The following is a 24,949-nucleotide window of genomic DNA, read 5'->3' on the forward strand; positions in this document are numbered from 1 at the left end:
TTTTAAATACAGTTCTAAAGAAGCTCTCAACCCTTAGCAGGTCTTTTTAAAAGCCCTAAAAATACAACCAAATTTTATTACTACAAATTCCATGTGATCATCCAAATTTGTCCTGCCATAAATATATCACATACAGATTGTCAGTTTAATACCTGAAAGAAAAGAAGTTGACTATAAACACATGCCGAGCTATAAACAGGCTTGTGGGCAATTCAGGAACTGAAGAACAAAATTTAACATTCATTAAAAGAGCTTTTATTCCCTATAAACTGTCTTTTATTTTAGAGGACAGCTCTTTCATTTTAATTGCTTAGCAAATCTTTAGTGTAAATGACATTTTAAAATCTTTACTGCAATTCCTTCTCTGTCACCTCTTCACCCCACAACATATTTAACAAAATCGCTAACCATCTAAATTAGAAATTGTCTTTTAATACGCATTAATGAAATTCTGTGAAAATTCAAGGTTACCAATTCCCTACTTCCAAAAGGTACTTTTAAAAATGCGTATACAATCAAGGTTTAGTAGATTAAATATCCTGACTCGCTCCCTCTATTTGCTTCTGTATTTCTTTCTTTCTTTTTTTTTTTTTTAAAGATTTTATGTATTTATTTGACAGAGAGAGACAGCAGTAGAGGGAACACAAGTAGGGGGAGTGGGAGAGGGAGAGGGAGAAGCAGGCCTCCTGCCCAGGAGGGACGCTTAAGGCAGACGCTTAACGACTGAGCCACCCAGGAATCCCTCCTTCTGTATTTCTGATAATGTACTATTTACTACCTTCCTGATTATCCAGTCTTAACAACCCTCTTGCTAACATTTTATCTTCCAAATGTCCCCTCCATATGCCCACTTTTTTTTAGCCATGTTGTGGCCATTTAGATTCAAGGACTCCTTTTGTTTCTCTTAAAGAGCCTCAAAACTGGTCTGCCCTCTTACACTCAAATTTTCCTCCATATCTTCATATCCACATTATGTCACTCTCCTACACAGGCTAAAAGAGGTCTGAATCTCATCTAGCCATTGGAGAAAAACCTTACGAACAGTTGGGATAATCAGTAAAGATCTTAGAAAGCCCATGCTTACTCTTAGTAGGATTAAATTAATGCTAGAATAAAGCATACTACAGTATGATCTAAAGTGTGATCTAGAGGCTCACCAAACAAAAATTAAAAACAAGCCTCAAAAGGATGGACCTTATTAGAAAGTAACTTAAGGACCCATCAGAACAAATTTTAACAGTCTTCCAAGGAAGACAACAAAATCTAAACATCTAACAATGTAACATTCAAAATAGCATTTGATAAAAGATTATTAGATATGCAAAGAATAAGCAAATTGTAATCCATTACCAGTTGAAAAATGAGTCAATAGAAACAGGCCCAGTAATGACAAAGGTGATAAAATTCGTAAACAATTTAAAAACAGCTATTATGAATACACTCAAAGATTTAAAAGGAAAATATAAACTTGATGAAAAGAGAAACAGAAGCTATACCAATCTTTATAAAACCCAAGTAGAACTAAAGTATAATATCTAAATTGAAAAACTCACTGGATAACATTAACAGATTAGACATATTCCAGAAGAAAAAAAACAGTAATAGACTTGAAGGCATAGTAATGGAAACTACCTAAAATGAAGCATAAAGAAAAAAAAAAACTGGGGAAAAAATGAACAGATCATCAGTGATTCCTGTCATAGTATCAAACCGTCTAACATACATGCAATTGGAGTCACAGAAGAGGAGAAAGGCAGAGCAGAAAGAATATTTGAAGAAATAATGGCTGAAATCTTGCAAATTTAATTAAAACTATAAATCCGTAGTTCAAAGAAGCTCAACTCTAAGCAGAATAACACAAAGAAAATCCAAAGAGAAAATCTTAAAAGCAGAGAGAGAGAAAAAAGGACACATTACATTTGAGGGAACAAAGACAAGAATAATCTCATCAGAAGCAAGGCAAAGTAAATGACAAGAGATGCCACTGAAGTGCATAGTCAACTCAGAATTCTGTACCAGTGAAAACACCTTTCATAAAAGGTGTAACAAAGACTTTCTTCAGACAAGCATAAAAGTGCAACTATTCATTGCCAGCTGACCTATATTACAAGAAATGTTAAACTTCCGGAAAAAAGATACAAAATGCAAAGTTCAATCTACAAAAAGAAGTAAAAACTGACAAAACTGGCAAATCTGTATGTAACTATATAAAACTTTTATTCTCATTTAATTTATAATTGATTGTTTAAAGTAAAAATAACAATTAATTATGTATATAACATGTAGATGTAAAAGACACAGCAACAATAATACATAGGATGATGAGGGAAACAGAAGAATACCGTTGTAAGGATGTCACTTTATGAAATAGTATAATGTTATTTGAGGGTGTACTGCAATAAGTTAAAAATGCATATTGCAAACACAGCAACCAACTAGAAAAATGAGAGGTATACCTATAAAGTCAATAGTGGAATTAAAATGGAATCCTAAACAAAACAAAACAAAACAAAAATCCAAACTCAGTTCAAAAGATTGAAGGAATGGGGGAAAAACAAAGAACCACTAAGTGGAACAAAGAGAAAACAAATGATAGTACAGGGTCTACTGACTCAACCAAACTGATAATTATATTAAATGCAAATCGTCTAAACACCCCAATTATAAAGTAGAGATCGTCAAACTGAATTAAAAAAAAACAACAATCTAACCATAAGCTCTCTATAGGAGATGTTCTTTAAATATTCAGGTAAGTTAAAAGTAAAAGGATGAAAAATGCTATCATACTAATTCTACACCAACTCTTTTGAAAAATAGAGGCAGGAATATTTTACAACTCATTTTATGAGGCCAGCATTACTGCAATACAAAGATCAAACAGACTTGCAAAAAAAAAAAAGTACAAACCAATAGTTTTCATGAATGGGACACACACACATACGCACAAAACATTAATAAATCAAATCCACAATCTATCAGAAGGATAATATATCAAGACCAAGTGTGGGTTTTCCCCACAAGGTTGGCTTAAAAATTCAAAAATAGAAAAAATTAAAAATCAACAGAATTCACATTTAACAGATTAAGAAAGAAAAACCATCTCAGTAATGGAGAACAGGCATTTGACAAAATTCAGCACCCATTCATGACAAAAACCTCTTATCCAACTGGGAGAAGAAAAACAATTCTCCAATTTGGAAAAGGCCATTCTAAAGAAAATTAATGGTGAGACTGTAACTTTTCTCTAATATTGGAAATATGGCAAGGATGTTTATTCTCATCACTTTTATTAAAAAATATACTGAGATCCTGTACTATTCAAGAAGGCAAGGAAAAGAAATAAAACACATCCAGAATGAAAAGGAACATGCAAAACTGTCTCCCATTTGTACACAACATTATGGTTTACGTAGGGAATTCTAAGGAATCTGTAAGAAAGTTAATAAAACTAAGCTGGGCTACCCAGGTGGCTCAGTCAGTTAAGCAACTGACTCTTGATTTTGGCTCAGGTCATGATCTCAGGGTCATGAGATCGAGCCCCACACTGGGCTCTGTGCTAAACATGGAGACTTCTTAAGATTCTCTCTCTCGGGTGCCTGGGTGGCTCAGTTGGTTAAGCGACTGCCTTCGGCTCAGGTCATGATCCTGGAGTCCCGGGATCGAGTCCCACATCGGGCTCCCTGCTCAGCAGGGAGTCTGCTTCTCCCTCTGACCTTACCCCCTCTCGTGTTCTCATTCTCTCTCTCTCTCGCTCTCAAATAAATAAAATCTTTAAAAAAAAAAAAAAGATTCTCTCTCTCTCTCCCTCTGCCCCTCCCCTAACCCTGCCCCCATTGGCATGTTCTCTCTCTCTCTAAAAAAAAATTTTTTTTAAATAAAAAAATAAAACTAAGTAAAGCAAAGTTGCAGAATACAAGGTCAATATATAATCAATTTCATTTTTATACACCAGCAGTAAACACCTGGAGAATGAAATGAAATAAAAAATGTCATTTACAGTAGCAGAAATAAATACAATTTTTAAGATTAAATTAAATAAAATGTGTAACACCTGTAAAATAAAAACTATAAAATACTGTTAAAAGAAATGAAATAAGACCTAAATAAATGGAGAAATATATCGTGTTCATGGACTGGAAGACTAAATTGTCTTAAGATGTCAATTCTCTGGAGTCTATGTAATTTACCATTCAATTGGAAATTGACAAGCTGACTCTAAAATTTATGTAAAGATGTGAAAGATCTTGAATGGCCAAAATAATTTTTGGAAAAAGAAAAAAGAACAAAGAGAGTTTATACTACCTGATTTCAAGATTTACTAGAGTTACAGATATCAAGACAATGTGGTATTTATGTAAAGACAGACTTAAGGATTAAAGGAACACAGTGAAGCATCCAGAAATAGAACCACACATGCATATGCAAGTGATTTTTCAATGAAATTACCAAGATAGGGTAAAAGACAGTGTTTTCAATAAGTGGTGTACAAACAACTAAACATTCAACTGAGGAAAAAAATTTGGACCCTAACCTCATTCCATATGCAAAATTAAGTATAAAATGGACCACTCACCTAAATGTTAAAACAAAAACTATAAAACTTTTAAAGAAAACAAAGGAGGGTGCCTGGGTGGCTCAGTTGGTTGAGCGTCTGCCTTCAGCTCAGGTCATGTACTCAGGGTCCTGGGATCGAGCCCTGTGTGGGGCTCCCTGCTCAGCGGGGAGCTTGCTTAGATTTCTCTCTCCATTTCCTCTGCCCTCCCCCTGCTCATGCTCTCTCTCTCAAATAAATAAATAAAATCTCAGGGTCCTGGGATCAAGCCCCTCCATCTGTCGGGCTCCCTCCTCAGCAGGGGGTCTGCTTCTCCTTCTCCCTCTGTGCCCTCTCACTCTTTCAAGAAATAAATAAAAAATCTTTATTAAAAAAATAAATAAAAGAGAACAAAGGAGAATATCTTTGTGATCTTGAAGTATGTGAAGATTTTTTAGAAACAACACAGAAAACTTTAAACTATTATGAAAGAAAAAATTGAAAACTAGACTCCACCAAAATGTAAAACTTTTGCTCTTCAAAAGGCATTATTAAGAAGATGAAAAGGCAGGAGCCCCTGGCTGGCTCAGTCGGTAGAGCATAGGACTCAGGGTTGTGAGCTGGAGCTCTACACTGGGTGTGGAGATTACTTAAAAACAACAACAACAAAGATGAAAAGGCAAGCAGATATGGGAGAAAATATCTGCAACCCATTTATCTAACAAAGGATTTACATCTAGGATATATAATAAAGACATTTACAATTCAATGTAAGAAAAACTTTACAATAAGCAAATGATTTGAATAGACAACTCAAAATAAGATCTTGAAATGGCCAAATAAGCACATGAATAGATGCTCAACATCATTAGTCATCAGGGAAAAATAAACCCACAAAGAGATACCAGGACGTACCTACTAGAATGGCTTCAATCAAAAATACTGACATTACCAAGTGTTGGTGCTGTAGAATAGAGGTCAGCAGAGCAGGCTCTAGCCTGCTGCCTCTGCCTGATTTTGTAAATCAAGTTTTACTGGACCACAATCACATTTGTTCTTTTATATATTGTCTATGGCTGTTTTTCTGCTACAACAGCAGAGTTGAGTAGTTGGCACTTCAGCAATAAAAATGACTGAACTACTGATACATACCATAATGTGAATAAATCTCAAAAACATTTTGCTGTACAAAAAAGCCAGACATGAAAGACACAGATTAATTTATATGAAATTCTAGAACAAGCAAATTTTATCTATGCTGACAGAGAGTGGATCAATGGTTGCCAGGGGCCAGTGGTTGAGAGAGGGGGGCTCTGGGTACACGGGAACTTTTGGGGGCACAATAAAAATGTTCTACAACCTGACTGTACTAGCAGTTACATGAATGTATTATGTATTTGTGAAAACCAAACTGTGCACTTAAAATGGACACATTTTATTGTATCTTAATAAAGAGGTTACAATAAAGCTGAATAAAAAATGGAAAAAACTTTGGGTTTGGATGGATTTCAGAATTTTTTGGAGTTTTAGAAAAGTAACGCTATGTGTGTACTGTATGATATATAACAACTCCAACTGGTTTTGTAGCAGCACCCCATATTTAAATACATTAATACATTGTCAGCAAACAAATATTCACACTAAGTGAAATAAGTCTAGAAATAGCTACAAAGGTCAGGTTTTGTGCACCAATGAATTTTAGAACCAAAGTTTAGAAATAACTTTGGGTGTTCAGAGTTTTTTTGACTTGGCCTTACAGATAAGGGCTTACGGGCCTATAGCTGTGTTTGAATAACCTATATGTCCTGAGAGCTTCTTAAGTGTCACAAACTGTTGTCAGGTGTTTGCAGGGTATATAAAAAAGCAACTCTGTCCTTGTGGAAGATACAAATAGAAAGAGAAGAAGGGAAGGTAAGTATGAAGCAGGTCCAGCTGACCAGGGCTCACACGGTACAGAAGAATCCGACATAGACAACATATAACACACAACGCAGATTTTGATAATTCAGTAGGAGACCAGGAAAAGGAAAGATTAATTCGGTTGGTCTTTCAGGAGATCAGGCTGGAAAGTGAGGCCAGGATTTCATCATGGCAGATTTTACATGCTAGGAATAGCTTTTCAATATTTATTAAACTGGACTTACCAGTGATACTCTCTGAGTCTCTGTGATTGATATTCATGAGGTTTTCTTCACCTATTGGTGATGTAAAAATGGCATTCTGTGATTGACTCATGCAGGATCCTTTCTTGCTTTGGTTGACAAGGACAGCTTTGGTATGAATCAGAGTAAAGGAAATCCATTAAGCCATTCAATAACAAAATGGATCTGGTTGTATAGATATTTTCTTTTCAACAGCTTTTTTCTGATGAGTCAAATGACATCTGCAGCAATGAGTGCTCTCATGTGATTATCATACCCTGGAGAGTCATGACCTAAAACAAAGAACACATCAAGTGACTTTAGAATTCAGCATACTTTTTAATAACTGCAGTCCAATTACCTGGAATCTCTGTCATTAAGAATGTTTTCCTAGTGATACATACAACATGGATAAATCTCAAAATAATTATGTTGGATGAAGGAAGTCAGACAAGAAGAAAATATATATGATTCCATCTACCTAAAATTCTAAAAATGTACATCTACCTACAGTAACAGAAAGCTGATCAGTGGCTTCCTGGGGCGGGAGAAGGGATTACAAAGGGGCAGGAGAAAAGTTTTGGGGATGATGAATATATTCATTATTGTGGTGTATGGTGAGGTTTCACAATTATATACACATGTCAAAATGTATCAAATTGTTCATTTGAAATACATGCAATCTAATAATAAATTATATTAATGTTTAAAAAAATTTAAAGATAATCAACTGTTTAAAGTAAAATAATAATAATAATAACAAATGTATTATGGGGTCTACAACATATGCAGAAGTAAAATGTATTACAATAATAGCACAAAGACCAGGAAGAGAAAAATGGAAATATACGGTTAAAAGGCTTTTATATTATACATGAAATAGTAAAATATCTCTTGAAGGTAAACTGTGATAAGTTAAAGCTGTATACTATAAACCCTAAAGTAACCAATAAAATAACTCAAGATTTACAGATAATAAAACCAACAAGGGAGATGATATAGAATAATATATAGAGTTTCTCAACTCTGGCACTACTGATATTTGGGGATAATACTTGGTCATGTGCATTGCAGGATGTTTAGCAGTATGCCAGCAAAATACTCTCCCCAGACCCTCTCCCAGTTGTAAAACCAAAAACGTCTCCAGACATTGCCAAATCTCCCCTGGTAGGCAAAATCACTCCCAGTTGAAAACTACTGATATAAAAGATGCTCAGCTTCAAAACTAAATCAAAATGTAAAGAAACTATTTTTCACCTATTAGATTAGCAAACATTGTTTTATTATATTCATTGTTGGAGAGGGTGGAAAAGCAGCACTCATAATGTTAATAAAAGTGCAAACTGGTACAAGCTTTCTGAAAGGCTATTTGGCAATGTCTACCAAACTTTTAAATGCACATACACCATAATTCAACAATTCTACCACTAGGAATTTATAATATGGATATACTCATTAAGTATGACAAAATATAGGCACAAGAATGCCCATATGGTATTTTTTTAAAGCATAAACACACAACTGGAATGAAAATATCCATAAAGAAATGGTTTAATAATGGTACACAAATGAATGTAATGCATTAAATATGTGTGTGTACTTGTTATCAGTTAGGAAAACAGTTCAATACTAATTATAAGCCTGGCTTTATATCAAAAGACAGTCTCTACCAAATAGTCTCTACTTAGCAACTTGCAGCTTCTATTTGTGGCTAATTCATTCTCATGCATACTATTTTTAGGCATTGTAAACATTCAGTGTTTTACAGGCGTTACCCCCCAAAATGGAAAGGAACAAAATAAAGGCATTAAAAGAGACTGAAAAATGGTCACTGAGGTAGAACAGAAAAGCATTCTTAGTAAATACTAGGAAAGAGAGTTTCAGAGATGAAATGAGCAACAGAATTAAACATTACAGAAAAGGCAAAGAAGAGATTTCGTTTAAAAAAGGGGGTACTAGGACCATAAAATCAATATTAACCTTCTAGAAACCAATTCAGCCAAGAAGTTGGGCCCAAAGCTAGGCTGCAAGGAGTAAGGAAGTGAGATGGTAAGAATGGAATTTACTGAGTACAGACCAGGATTTCCATTACCAACTTTCAGGTTTACATGGACCAGTAAAATTTCAAAAACTTCTGTGGTTATTGGCATAGGGTTGCCTTTTTGAAAAATACATTTTGTAAGGAAAAAATATAAAATGGAATAAACAACAGTTCTTCCCAAAAAAGGAGTTTATAATTTTATGTTGACATAACAAAAATTTAATTTTTCTATATTTGAACTCAGAGAATTTTAATAAAAAAATTTAAATTCTATACTAAAAGGCAACTTAAGGAATAGGAGAAGATATGTGCAAATGACATATCTGATAAAGGGTTAATAGCCAAAATATATAAAGAACTTATAAAACTCAATACTCAAAAAACCCAAATAATCCAATTAAAAAGTGGGCAGAAGACATAAAGAGACATTTTTCCAAAGAAGACATACAGATGACCAGTAGACAAATGAACGGATGCTCAACATCACTCATCATCAGGTAAATGCAAACCAAAATTATAATGAGGTATCACCTCACACCTATCAAAATGGCTAAAATCAACAACACAAGAAACAACAGGTGTTAGCATGGATGTGGAGAGAAAGGAACTTTCTTGCACTGTTGGTGGGAATACAAACTGGTGTGGCCACTGTGGAAAACAGTATGGAGGTTCCTTGAAAAGTTAAAAATCTTATGATCCAGCAATCGCCTTACTAAGTATTTACCCAAAGAATACAAAAATATTAATTCAAAGGGATACATGCACCCCGATGTTTATAGCAGCGTTATCTACAATAGCCAAATTATGGAAACAGCCTAAGTGTCCATCGATGGATTGATGGTTAGATAAAGAAGATGTGGTACACACACACACACACACACACACAGTAATATTACTCAGCCATAAAAAAGACTGAAATCTTGTCATTTGCAATGACATGTATGGATCTAGAGCATTATGCTAAGCAAAATACATCAGAGAAAGACAAATACCATGATTTCATTTATATGTGGAATTTAAGAAACAAAACAAATGAACAATGGGGAAAAGAGAGAGAGAGAGAGAGGGAGAGAGAGGCAAACCAAGAAACAGACTCTTACCTATAGAGAACAAACTGATGGTTACCAGAGGGAAGTGGGGTGGGGGGAATGTGTGAAATAGGTGATGGGGATTAAGGAGTGCACTAGTAATGAACACGGGGCATTGTATGGAAGTGTTGAATCACTATATTGTACATCTGAAACTAATATAACACTGCATGTTAACTAACTAGAATATAAACAAAAACTTTCAAAAAATTCTATTCTACATGGAACTGTTTTCTTGAAATATGTCTGTCAATACAGCAACCTGCACTAGCCCGTGCAAAATGAAGTTAATACTCAAAAGTATTTTTTTTAGGTACTTTAACTCCAGTTGTCAAAAATTCATTTTCATATCCAGGATCAGTCTACTGTATGCAACTGAATTCTTCCCTGTGTACCTTATTGTCCAAATTGCCATTCTTAAATCAATCACTGCAAGGGGAATGGAACTAAAATTGGATGAAACCAATAAAAATTTATCTGCCCACCCCCACACCCAGAAATTGGGAGGAGGAAGAAAACAACCTCCCCCGAAGTATATGACCACCAGGTATTTGAACAAAATCTCAACTAGGGGTTCCGCCACCAAAGAAGTGAGGGAGGAGATGATGATTCTTGAGTAGGCAACCAAAACCATCTACTACATAAGTCTTTATGTCACCTATGATCTTTACCAAAGTCTTTTAAATTATAATACTCCAGACACCCCGATTTTAGATTATAAACCCAGCAGTATATTTTTAAAAATAGAATGGCAATACAAATATAAGAATAAACACGGTAGTGTATAAGAGGCCTAGTGCATGGTCAGCAAACTACTGCCTGAAAGCTGAATTTGGCCTGCCACCTGTTCCTGTATAACCTGTGAGCTAAGAATAGTTTCTATATCTTTAAATAGTTGAAAAAATCTCAGTTAAAATGTTTCATAATATGTGACAATTATATGAAATTCAAATTTCAGTGTCATAAATAAAGTTTTACTGAAACACAGCCAGACTCATTTGTTGATCCACTGTCAACTTGGTTGTTTTCATGCTACAATGGCTGAGCTTAGTAATTGTAATAGAGAACTTACAGTCAGGCAAAGCCTAACATATTTACTACCTGACCCTTTATAGAGTAAGTTTGCCAACTGATCTAGTAGTAAAATAATTCAAGCATCAAATAATCATCTGTCTAAATCAATGATTTCCTTGATCAACTTCTTAAACAGGGAATTCCCCCTACATTTAGATACTTATAATTAGATCACTACCTCTAGAAGAATTTCAGTAATGAACAGACTTCTTCTTTCTACACTTACAAGTGTATTTAAAGTTATTTCAATTTCTAAGAAAGCATTTTTTAAAACATAGTAAGTTACAAATTTGCTTGTGAAGAAAGAAGTAGAGAGAGGAAGATAAGGAAGAAAGAAGAGAGGGAGGAGGAAGGGGATGAAAAGGGAAAGAACAGAAGCAAGTGCTTCTCATACTGGTCCAAACTGGTTTTTAAACAGAACTATGGTTCTTAACCATATTTTAATCAAAGAACATTGTGAAAATCTAATGATAACCTTGGGACATTCTACCTGCCAGAGACTTACCCACTAGCTGGTTTAATCTTTAATATTTACATTAGCATTCATATTTTTTCTTTTTTTAAATATTTATATGTATTACATAGAAAACAGAAAATAAACTGTGTAAGTTTCAACTATGGACTCTAGATCTTTACTCTAGAGGATCACTTTTTAATTAGTTTTGGAGGTAGTGTTAATTGTTTAGTGTTAACTCTAAATACAAAAATAAAGAAAACCAAGTTGAATATAGAACTAAGTCCATCTTTAGAGTCAGCAGGAAGAATCTAGACCTCCAGAGTAATCCAGGAACCTGCCTAACATGAAGAGTGTGCACCAGGTCAGGGATGATCTGCAAATGATATGTTCTTCCCAATGACTCTTTAGAACTAAGTAAACCCTTTGGGTATGCCTTGGTCTAGATCCGAGCTCCTCAGTAGGATTAGCGTGGAGTAGCAATGCTGAGTATAAAACAATGTATGCACCTTGGCATTAGACAAGCCTGAATTTTCATCTTATTTACTGGTTTTCTGACTCTGGCACATTATTTAACAGTTCGTCATTGTAAAGGTGAGAGTGATAATTAACTACTCTTTATAGGGAGGGTCAGGTATGAGAATTAAATAAAAAATAGAAATTCCTAGTTTGGTACTTGACATACAGTAGACACTAACATGCTCATTCCCTTCAGCTTCCCCCTTCTGTTTGGGCCTGAACAAAAGATGATGTCTTCTGCCTAATACTAAATTTCTGGCTCAACAGCCAACTCTAAGCTCAGAATAGCTACCCTGTTTATGTAATAGATGCAGTTTAAAGACTGAATAGTCTTCATATAGAAAGAGAAAAGGACTAAGCAATAAAGTGACAAGTGCCTTATAAAGCAAGAAAACTACTGAGGGAGATTACTACTGAAGCTCATTCCTTCAAGGATTCTGGGGAAGGGCTGTTATAATAAAAGCCTTAACTATAACTAGTACATTTACTCATAGCACAGTAGTTATATTAGTTTCCTATTGCTGCTGCAACAAACTACCACAAATTTAGTGGTTTAAGCCAACACCAATTCATTATCTTACAGTTCTGGACATCAAAGGATGGAGTGATTTCAATGGACCAAAACCAAGGTATTGGCAGGACTGTGCTTCCTCTGAAGGCTCTAGGGAAGAATCCGTTTCCTTGTCTCTTCTAGCTTCTAGCTTCTGCATTCCTCGGCTCAGGGGCCCTGCCTGCACCTTCAAAGCCAGCAGCACAGCATCGTCAAATCTCTCTGCCTCCATTGCTACGTAACCTTCTTCGGACAAATCACCCTCTACCTCCTTCATATAAGGACACCTATGATTACATTTAAGGCCCAACTAGATAATCCAGGATAATCTCCCCATCTCAAAATCCCTTCTGCAAAATCCCTTATGCCATAGAAGGTAATATTCATAGGTTCCAGCGGATTAGGATCTGGGTGTCCTCAGCAGCCATTAGCCTACTACAGTGGTTAAGAACATGGATACTGGAGCTAGACTGCTTATAGTTGAGTCCCAATTCCACCACTTACTAGTTGTAGGATGGACAAATTACTTAATCTTGTTTTTTCATCTGCAAAACGGGCCTAATAACGAGGTCTACTTATTTGGTTGCTATGGGGATTAAGTGAGTTATGAGAGGATAATAGGAACACCTATTACAAGAGGGAATTACAAGAGTTAATACATGTAAAGCTCTTAGAACAATACCTTAGATTACAGTAAATGCTATGCAAATATTAATTTTTATTTCTATCATCACCAAATAGTACTATTTTATTGTCTTTACTGTTATTGTGCCTTATACAAAGGTGGGAACAATGTAAACCCTACTCTTGGCCACTAAATGGCATCTTCTCTTAACATAAGAAATCCCATTTACTTCCTATCCTGTAACAAGTGATGTTAGTTTAGTGCCATTAATCATTTTTCTTTCTACCTCTCGATGCATGAATAAAACAGAAAGCTTGCAGAGCCAGAGTCCTAAATGTAGTAGAAACTTCTGGCAAACTGTGGCAAGCACAAACAACACTTTTTCAGTGCCCTTCCTAGTTTGTACAACATATTCTTAGTACTTGTTGAGCACCAACCGTTTTCTATGCTCGATCTTTATTCATTCTTTTCAGGAACAACTTCACTGCTTTTCTTCAATCAACCAAGCATGCATTATTTAACAAGAAGCCAGCCTTTATAATTTATGCACACGTAGGAGAAAACAGAGTAAAACAGCCAAGTGACTTATTTAAACAAGAATAAGACTTAAAAAGAACAACCAAAACATGTCACTGATACAAATATTGCTGAAGAAAACAACATGGCTAATGATTTAGTTTAGCCTAGCCATGGAAACAAAATGGTCAACAGTGTATACCAAAATATAGGTCCTGTGCCTTAAAAAAAAAAATCTTAACTACTTCCTTAAAACAGCATATTATGGCCAAAACAGCCTTACAGAAAAGGCTAAAACAATTCAGAGAAACTTCATCTTAACAGAAGCACAGAGCCTAGAATTAAAGTAAACATAAAAGACTTTTTAAAAAGATTTTATTTATTTGTCAGAGAGAGCGAGCGAGCACAAACAGGGAGAGTGGCAGGCAGAGGGGGAAGTAGGCTCCCTGCTGAGCAAGAAGCCCGATCTGGGACTTGATCCCAGGACTCTGGGATGACCTGAGCCGAAGGCAGATGCTTAACCGACTGAGCCACCGAGGCGTCCCTAAATAAAATCTTAAAAAAAAAAAAAGAGTTGGAAAAAAAAGCGGGGGTTGGTGTCACTACCAAAATCCAACCTGAGGAGTGAGCAGCAGAGCTCACAACGGCAGAGACCCCATAGCAACACCAAGTCTAGCTGCACTAATGTGCCCCAGTATATTACATTGGCTATATTCAGCACAGCTGTTCTATCAGCAGTTATAAAGGTCACCCTTAGGAAAAAGGAATTGTGTCCAGCAAATACTTTGTCCCTCTTTTTTAGTGATCTTTTTTAGATTTAAAGATCAGTAGGGTTGGGGCATCTGGGTGGCACAATCAGTTAAGCGTCCAACTTTTGGTTTCCGCTCAGGTCATGATCTCAGGGGCATGAGATCAACCCGCTGGCCTCCGTGATCAGCGCGGCTTCTGCTTGAGGTTCTCTCTCCCTCTGTCCCTCCTCCTTGCTCTCTCTCTCTCAAACACATACATACATACATACACCTTAAAAAAAAAGATCAGTAGGGTTTCAGAATATGAAATATATGGAGACAACTCTACTTACAAATTGGATTCCAAAAGGCTGTTAAATCCATGAGTTTCAAAGTCCAAAACCATGAGTGAGATTTAGGCTTACGGGCTCCGCATTGCCTTCTAACTATATAGTTTGGGCATTTTTAAAAACTGTCCTGTTTTGTTTACAATGAACATTTGCTGAGGAAGGCAACCCCTCCCTGCCACAATCTCTACCAACATGAGAAGGGAGTGAACCTCTGGCAGCTAAGGAATCCACACCAGAGCTTCACCTGCAGATTAGGAAAAACGGTGAACCCATGGTGCCATCTGTGGTTTTTGATAAGTTTCCACTACAGCACTTGCATTCACCATGCTTAGTCTTTAAATTCTTGAACTCCTAACTTTAACTGAATCTTTGACTAAATAGACATCCCACTCTAACAATGATCCCCTGCCAAAACCATTTCAAACATTCACATTTCTTCACCTTTGGCTGTCAATTGCACAGGTACGTTGTTTTTCATGGCCTTCATAATCATTCTTATTGTCTAATCATATATTTAACAGGTGTCATTTTCTCACTTTCAATTTTTTACACTATTTCTACTTTTGTGTCCATTAATCAATCACTAGCATTTCTTTTAGGGACAAAATGGGGTTTGTAATACTTATAAAATACCTCAAAACTGTATATATATATATAAGACAAACATGCTACAAATAACAATAATGGCTGAATTGAAAATGACCATCTGATGATGATCAGCAGAGCTGAATCTGCTCTGGAGTATACTCTGTCCCTAGCCAGAAAGTTCCTAAATTATACATTTTAAGCAGATGAGTTTGCATTTAAAAAGATTTATAAGAAAGTAAACCTACCATGCAAGAACAGGGCTTTTTGTCCTATACATTTAGAGATAATAATTTTAGATGTCTTGTGCTTGACATTTCATTTCAAGCCAAATATTAAAGGTGTAAAGAAAATTTCAGCCCGATGTCTTGTTTGCAAAGGATAATGAATTTACATTCATCTAGCCCAAAGTAATCTAGCCCAAACTACTGAAGTGGAAAGGGACACTGTTTCTCTGTACTTTCCTCAACAAATAGTGAGTAGCAAGAGAATGTGTGACAGCTAATAAGTATTTGTGATTCATCAGGGTCTTCAAATCACTAAGAACTAAAACCACCACAGCCAATACTGAAGAAGGTTTTCTAGATAAGGAACTGCTTGTGAGTCAATGATCAATTTTATAGAAGAGCAGCCACATTATACAGCTGTGGCTGCACATTCCCTACTTTACCTTTTATAAAGTTAGGCAAATAATCCAAAAGCAAAAAAATATTAGACTTTTTCAAGAAAGCAAGGTCTAGTCATTATCAAAAGCCATTTTGTTTCATATTTCACATTTATATCCTCATCAAAGTACAATGACAGTTAACAAAATAGTACCCCAATTATGAGGAAAAGGTTAAATCATACTTCCATAACTACTCTTTAAGAAGTTATGAAAACAGGATTTAAAAGAAAATATCAAAAGATAAATTTTACCCATCTGGAAAATCCACACATCCAATGTGCTGGAGTACCAACTATGGCATCTAATAAAAGGTTATCATTATCCCTGGATTTTATTTTCAAATCTTAGAAGTACAATATTAACAATATTAAACACGTTAGTAGATGTGTTTCCCTTTCCAATTTGACCTTACGATGAATAACACATATTGGTATTCAAAAGTTAAATAGCACCTTTGTATTTGTAATGGACTATGAAGTAACACATACTATACAACTCATTTATTTTTTACAGATTCTTATTTAGTTCTCCATATTCCCTAATTAGTAATATTAAAATTGAGAAACCTATGCTTAGATAACTTAATCCCTCTATGCCTCAGTTTCCTCATTTATAAAATAGGGACAATCATAGTACCTTTCTCCTAGGTTATGGGGATTAAATGAGTTAATATTTATAAAGCATATATAACAGTGCTTGACAGTAAACATTATTTATGTGTTAAATATAATTTAAAAGTTAAATAAAGAGGTAGAATTATAACATACAAACCATATCAGGATGCCTGGGCAGCTCACTTAAGTGTCTTACTCTTGATTTCAGCTTAGGTCATGAACTCAGGGTCGTAAGATCATTTGGGCTCCGCGCTTAGTGGGGAGTCTGCTTGAGATTCTCGCTCTCCATCTCCCTCTGTCCCTGCCCCCTCCCTCTCTCTCAAATAAATAAATTAATTAAAAAAAAATACAAACAATACCATTTCATGTACCTGGTTATCTGGACATAGAAGATTCAGGATTCAGATCAGTTCCTACCCTCCCACATTGTTAACAGCTCTACTCTCAAAAAGCACATGCTCTTATAAAAAGCATGGCTATATATCTCACCTGGCACTGCCACCTAGCACTAATTCAGGAGTTCTAACAACTATTCTTACCTAAGGTAATCGTTTCTTGTCACTAACTACTGGTGTTAGGGAAACTCTCACAAAAATTTCCCCAAATAAAAAGCCCACGGTGAGAATGCATGATGGGAGTATAGCCATTCAAAGGAACCAACAGAAACTATGTAGTCAAATTAAGTATATATGTCCCCTACGATCCAGCAATTTTGCCCGTGGTAATTACCTATCTCAAAGAAATTCTCATATCACCCTATAAAGAGACATGTAGGAGACTGTCTCCTGTATTGCTATTAGTGATAGTAAGGTGAGGGCCTACTTGCTAGAGAGCAGATTGGTAGAATGCAGTGGATACATGCATGGAGCAACACAGCCCCAGAAATACAGTGCTGAGTGAATAAAGCAAGAAGCAAAATTAGAGAGCTACCATAATGATATTTATACAATAAATTAAATTTTTTTCTGCATTAAATTTATAAGGATATTAAAATGCTTGCCTTGTGGGCTGGAAAGTGGGGGAAATTTGGAGCAAGGTATGGGATAAAAGGGAAATTAAAAAAAAAACCTATGGAAACCCTACTGTTCTTCTGGCAGACTGCTTCTCATATAATTATTCTTGTGTCTCTTCAGTTCTTAAAATTTGAACATGTGCCTGAACAGGAAACATTTGCTTTATATATCACACCTACCTAACTAAAGCAGTGTAATTAGATTTCAACTAAAGAAATATTAAAAAAAAAAAAGTGAGATTGGGCCTCAATAGTGGCATTTTCAAGTGCTTGGTTATCTAGTAAAACTCTGAAGGGAAAAACGTTTAAGTTCAAAGACGGTAAGAATTTAAAAGTAGTGAATAAGCTACATTTTTTAAACTTCTTTCTTATCTGATGAAAGTCAGCCATAAGCCACCCTGGAAATTTCCATTCAGTTTCTCTCTCTTTCAAACACACAAACACAACACACAAAATATGCATATGTACACCTTTGTTTCTCATTATAAAGTAATATATTAATTCAAAAAAATTCCGGGCAGTAGAGAAATGTGAAGAATCAAATGAAAGCTACTTGTAATCTTTTACCATCTTTCACTAGGAGACATAATGTTAACATGCTGTTTAGCAACCTACTCATTCATCTTCCCATGTCAACATATTATCAATCTATGCCATTATTTTAATGTGAATTACACAGTACTCAAAATATACAATTATATAAGCACTGACAGTTTCCATCAGTGACTTCCTAACAATTAACAGGTCATTCATCCACTTTATTTATTTTTTAAGGATTTATTCATTTATTTTAGAGAGAATGTGCGTGAGTGTGGTGGGGGAGAGGCAGAAGGGGAGAGAGAGAGAAAGAGAATATCCTCAAGCAGACTCCCCACTGAGCATGGAGCCCGACTTGGGGCTTGATCCCAGGACGCTGAGATCATGACTTGAGCTGAAATCAACAGTTGGATGCTTAACTGAGCCACCCAGGCACCCCTATTCATCCACTTCAAAACTCAAGAATCCACAACATGGGTCAGCAAACTTTTTTGTAAAAAGCCAGGTAGTAAATATTTTAGACTTTGCAGACATATAAGGCTTCTATCATCAATTATCTTTGTTGTTTTTTTCAACCCTTTAACAATGTAAAAACCATTTTTAGCTCGCATAACTGGCTGAATCCATAGGCTATAGTTGGTTGACCTCTGGTCTATACCTCAAATCATGGTATTTTGCACCACAGAATATAAAAAACTGCAATGACACCAAACTTTTACAGAAAATGCAATAAACAGCTGAATAAGTATTAACAACATCATCTTTTCAAAACTCTACTACTAGACAGGAATTTCATCTTTTACTTGACATTCCAGCATGACAGTAAGTATCGGAAGAAATAGTACAGATGTAAAATCCTTAAGATAGAATTGCCTACTAATTACACATCCCTAGTTTTATGCCTTTTTCCATCACCCATTTTTTTTCAAACTCGTTTCTATAAAAAATCATGATTGGCTTAGAAATATGAAAAACAAAGCAAATTATTATCTGGCAGTCAAAAATAATTTAGTGATATCATATGGTAGTTTAGTCAAAGAAAATGGGATAGAAAATACCTCAAAGATACTAAATAAACTCAAACCTCAAAAGGGTACACTTCAGTCTCACATTCACAAAATCATGTTGATTTATTTCTCCAAGAGAAAGAACAACTTGACACTTAATCTCTATCTGGAATCCTATATCCTTTAAGAGAGCATTCTCTTCTCTGTATGATCTGGCAAAAGAGCTACATGATGTTATATAGTATATTCAATTCTAATTTTGCAAAAGCCCTTTTTTTTTTTTAAGATTTTATTTATTTCTTTGACAGAGAGAGACACAGCAAGAGAGGGAACACAAGCAGGGGGAGTGGGAGAGGGAGAAGCAGGCTTCCCGGAGCAGGGAGCCCAATGCCGCGCTCGATCCCAGGACCCTGGGATCATGACCTGAGCCAAAGGCAGATGCTTAACGACTGAGCCACCCAGGCGCCCCAAAAGCCTTTTCAAGATAGGGTTTTCTTAGAATTTCTAAAGAGTGGAGACTGAGTTTAGTATGAGTTATTTAAATATTTGAAAGTTTGATAAATGGAAAAAATACGATTTACTAAAAGGGTTATTATTATTACATTATACCTAATAAGGTACACATTTCATCATCTTAACATACGACAGCAGAGCTCCTCTTAGGAGCTTTTTGTTTGGGAAAATACACAGAAAAGCCACTTGTGGAAGGTGAGGCCTTGCAGCATCAAAAGGAAGGCTAAACTGCTCTGCATAAGACTAGGGAAATAACTGCTTTTTCTTTCTCTGGAGAGGAAGAGAGAAGGCAAGGGAAAGAAGCCCCATCCAGATGGCAGGAGCTCAGAGGCCAGAAGAACATCAGCAATTTGTAGAAATCTTAGGGAGGGTTTTGGTTTCCCCATGACACGAAACTGAAGGTTCAAACCAATCATTTAGGTTTTAAAGGGTCTGTCTGGACACTCAGCTGACATCTGGGTTATAGACATATTAAAATATTTGTTCACAACAGCAGTTGGTGTCAAGAATTTATATTCTGGGATATTAATAAAATCACCATAGCTATTATATTTTAAAAATCTTTTTTTTAAACAGAAATTTATGTCCTTTTGATTAAAAAAAAAGGAAAAAACATTATAGGTCTTCAAAAGTGAGTAATGCAGAGTAAATGGCATTACAGAGTTTGGGATTTTCTGTTCTCTTAATCAAAAATGGGGGGAAACACCTTGAGCAGAAACATTTTATACAACAGATTCCACAAAAGAATATGTACTCTATTTCTAGAACCAAATAAATCCTTCCCCAACAAATCATAAAGTATTTTCTTTCAATGTTGACTGGTAAAATTTAGGTATTAGATTAAATCAAGAGACATCATCACCTGAAAACCTATAAAGAGTTCACAAAAGATTAAGAAACTGAACAGATGTAATCATGCTGGCAGACTTAAGAGTATTACTGTATAATCTGCTCTTCAGAGCTTACTTTCAAGTAAAATAGCTAAGAAGACCCCTTGAAACACCACTTTAACACAGCAGTAGGATGGGTAAATACAAATTTTAAAAACAGAAATAATTAAATAAAAGGCAGAAAACCCATGTCTTCCTTTCTTTTTGTCCCCTCTAACAATCAAATGTAAACTTGCTTTTGGTGGCTTAAGATAATCCTAAATCCTTCAGTTATTTTAAATTTATAATACTTAAAAGCCTTCCAAAGTAGAAGTTTCCAAAAAATGCCAAAAGAAAAACTGTAAGCACTATAGCTCTTCAGATCAACAAAGTAATCAGTGGCAACAGGACGTGCAATCTTATATGACCAGGAACAGGGTGTAACTTAAAATGGGGGTGAGTGGTCAGGACAGAATATTATAAACATATTTATAAACATACATACTTCTAGAATAATTTCTTTTTTAAAAAAAGATTTTATTTATTTACTTGAGAGAGAGAGAGAGTGCACACACAGAGGGAGAGTGAGGGAGAAGCTGAGCAGAGCCTGATGTGGGACTGGATCCCAGGACCCTGAGATTATGACCTGAGCCGAAGGCAGACACTTAATGGACTGAACCATCCAGGAGCCCTCTAGAATGATTTCTAGAATTCTGCATATCTAGACATATAACCATTTCAGTACTGTAATTCTACAAAGAGACGTTCAAACTACATTGAGGTTTAAATATTAGTCATTTTTTCCAAACCAGTTGTCACAACTCCAGCACTTCAAGATAAAGGGGAGAACTGACATGAAATGGATGATTCTGGTTTGCCAATGAAATTCAGGAACCAAGTAAGAACAGATCAATTTTTTGAGCTATGGCTATTATCTGCCACTCAGGAGACAATTAGAGTGAGCTCGTTGGGCACAGTAAGTAGGCCGCTGCGAACATTTAGGAACCCTCTTTCACCACCTGCCTTATTAATAGCTAGTAGCCCCAGTTCTTCAGGATTTTATCATGGGCCTTCTCCTTTCTCTCCTAAGGAATCTCATCTACTTCAAAGGCCTTAATTTCCAATTATATTATAATTACTTCCCAAGTCTCTACCTTTATCCCAAATTGGCATATGACTTTAAACTGGAACTCTCAGTATCAGCTTATAATCAATAGCATAAATTCATCACTTTCCAAACTGAAATTATCTTCCCATGAAATGTTTTTTCCTGCTTTACTAATTAGTTAATATTATCAAGTCACCTGATCAGCAGAGCCAAAAATCTAAGAGACATCTTTCTTCTCCTCAATACTTGCTTTCCATGTAGTCACCTATTCCTGTCCTCCAAGCTTGTTGCTATGGCCTTAGTCCAAGCCCTTCTGTCTGGCTACCTGGTCCACCAGCCTCAGCCCTTCTGTCTGGCTACCTGGTCTGCCAGCCTCAGCCCTCTTCTACTCTGAGCTAGTGAGTCTCTTGGAATGCCTATTGCTACTCAGCCCACTCCTCCCCATTCCCTTAGGGTACTGCTCCTTATGCTTCAGATGTCCTCCAAGTCTAAATGTGAGCACGCATGGGTGCCTGCGCGCAAACACACACACACACACACACACACACAAACTTTTGTTAATTTGGTTTCTCCTGAAGATTTTTCTATAAGGGAAAAATACAGTAACTATGGAAACCAAAACAGAGTTTACTTGATTGTTCTATTGTATATTAAGAGCAGACATCCTGGCATATTGATTCTTCTTCAGTGAGTTTGCTTAGTGTGTCTTTTCCTCCAGACCTATCAACTCAGAGTATACTGAGAAAACTTCAGTTTCTAGATGTGAACAATTTAATAGGAGACCTCACTGTCCTGTGAAACTTTTCCCGAGCAGAAACTACTTCTTCTGACAATGAAAACAATCCAAAACTTCCTTGTTAAATTCATGACTTTACTGTAGAATATAACAAGTGAAACTAGCACTATAGAAGTTTTCTAAAATCAGTTTATGTTAAACAATTGATAATAAAGACACAAGAACCTTCTGTGTTTCAAATGAAAAATGCATGACAGAGAAATATATTTTCAATTCTGTTCCAAATTCAGTCTTTTCTAATAATAATAGCTAACACAGAGCACTTACTATGTGCTAGGTACTGGAATAAATGCTTTATGCACATGATCCTTTTTAATTCTCACAACAACCCCAAAATGTGATTATTATTATTGTCATCATTTTATAGATAAGAAAACTAAAGCTTAGAGGTTAATTAACTTGCCCAAGCTAGGAAGAGCCCAGAATCAAACCCACGACTATGTTTTTCCAAAGCTGGGACCTCCAACCTCTGGGCTCTACTAGCAAGAGACTAGGAGTGTGAAGGACAGTGAGTGTATGTGGTTTGAGAAATTCTACATCTCCACTCCACTTCGTAAAAACACATATTGATTAATGAATAAAGAAAAACAACAAGCCTCCAAATTTCTTTTTTAGTCTCCAATTTTTTCTTAAGTGCTTTATAATTTATTTTTAGAAATAAGTCATCTGATATCAAAGTTGGCTGTATTAACAATGAAGCAGAATGATCTGTGTTATGTATATCATATGCCATAAAACTCCAAATCTGAGTTTGATTTTGTCTTTTTTTAAAAAGATTTTATTTATTTATTTGAAAGAGAGAGCGCGCACACAGGAGCAGGGGGGAGGGGCGGAGGGAGAGGAAGAAGCAGACTCCCTGGTGAGCAGGGAGCTGGATGCAGGATTTGATCCCAGGATTCTAGGATCATGACCTGAGCCACCCAGGCTTTAAAAAAAAAAAAAAAAAGGGCTGTTTTACAGTATCAAGAAAATAATGCAGATGTATTACCATAAATTGGGAATAATTCTGTTATGTGTTCTGAGCTGCTAAAATTAGTGGAATATAGACCAAAATAAATCCTTATTCCAATAAATTAAGTCCACCTGTATCTTAGTATCTTACAAATGCCAGGTATTCAATACTTATTGAATGAATGAATCAACCTCTAGTCAAGTTACATCCTTGTAATCTATAGTAGGGAGAAAAATGAAACTACATTAGAAACCTAAGACTGTCAGAGTATTTGAAAATTGACGGGTTTCTTAGCCCAATTTATAAAAATCTATATAGGCTTCTTAAGAGTTTCTATAAGAGATGTTAGTTATGGGCAGAGCAATATCAATTAAGCCCACCAGTTACAAGGAAGTTGCAAACATTCCCTAGAGATGGGTTTGACACACTGGCAAAACCCACAAAATATTTAATAGCAACCCCCCCCCCAACAAGGTTTCTTATTTTAAAAATATTGGTAGTAAGATATTTTCCCCCTAAAGTTAAGACACAGAATGATAAAAGTCCAACTGCATGGGAGGGGGGAAAAAGTCCTTAGATAGGACAGACTGAAAAGAATCTAATGACTCAGGGTCATTACTATGACTAGCAATCACTGCATTATAACATAGTGACAACAGCTATAACCTCCAGGATTATAAATTCTTAAAGAGCACTTTCCTCCTACAATAAATGGTGTGAAATGCTAATTTTTTGGAGATTTTAAGTCTACTTCTCATTTTGTTCTCCCCCCTTACCGGGAGGCTATCAACCATTACACTTTGCTGTTGCAGTGTGCCTCTCTGCTTTCCAACCTGCTGTGGCTGAGAAACCAGATAACCAGGTTATCAGAGAACCCAGAAGATGTCTGCATGAGACTGAACCCTAGGACCTGCTTTTCTGCCCTTGACTGGTTCTTCAAGTACCTCTTTCTTTCATCTCTCCAGCAGTAGGGATTTAGTTGGCTTGCTTCTCTTCCTTTAGCAATCTTGTCAAGTGCTTTTCTCACCTGTTCTTTTTTCTCTTCCATAGGCTGGCTATGAGAATACACTCTGTCTCTTCTTTACTGTCTCCTAAGAAAAGTATAGGTTCTTCTCTCTTTTGTGAGAATTTTAATGTTAATTGCTATAGAGAAATACAGAGTGGATTACAAACATGGGAAAAATGGTTTAGGAAATAGTAAAATTTTTCATTATGATTTACTCCTTAATCAGTATTTACTGACTCCTCATCTTGGGTGTTACCAGAAGACTATGTGCTCACTTTCTTTCTTGCTACAACACTATAAGCTCTTTAAATGAAGGTATTTTATTTTTGTATGCCCTAAAGCTAAAAGCAACGGGTACATAGTAGGCTCGCAATACATGCCTAACTATAAGCTTAAAGATGAAAAATGTCAATAAACTGAACTACAGAAGTAATTTAATGAACAAAACTGACTACTAATACATTTCAGTCCAACATCAATTAAATGAATTGCCTTGAAAAATTAAGCAAAGATTGAACATTTGAAAGAAAACACTTATTTTCTTTATGAAAAACTATGAGTTGGCTGTTAAAAGGGTGCTTTATCATTTTTATAGCAATAACACAGTACCCACTTTTCTTGTAAAAACTAAAAAGAACTAGTTTTCAGTGTCATAGGAAGGCTAAA

General features: G+C 35.7%; 1 protein-coding gene across 2 annotated transcripts in view; it reads right to left on the bottom strand.

Moving 5' to 3' along the window:
* The window catches only part of TRAK2 (trafficking kinesin protein 2), a 67,064-nt gene that overhangs the window by 33,064 nt on the left and 9,051 nt on the right, over positions 1-24,949 (bottom strand). For both annotated transcript variants that reach the window (XM_045868215.3, XM_045868214.3), the window contains one exon: positions 6,676-6,965. In XM_045868215.3, the coding sequence (XP_045724171.1) occupies positions 6,676-6,766 (91 nt within the window). In that variant the 5' untranslated portion in view covers positions 6,767-6,965. The remainder of the gene's footprint in view (positions 1-6,675; positions 6,966-24,949) is intronic.

The sequence above is a fragment of the Mirounga angustirostris genome, unplaced genomic scaffold (genome assembly GCF_029215605.1).
Source record: "Mirounga angustirostris isolate CCGP_5_RB_7025 unplaced genomic scaffold, mMirAng1.0.hap1 SCAF_3, whole genome shotgun sequence".
Classification (NCBI taxonomy): Eukaryota; Metazoa; Chordata; class Mammalia; order Carnivora; family Phocidae; genus Mirounga; species Mirounga angustirostris.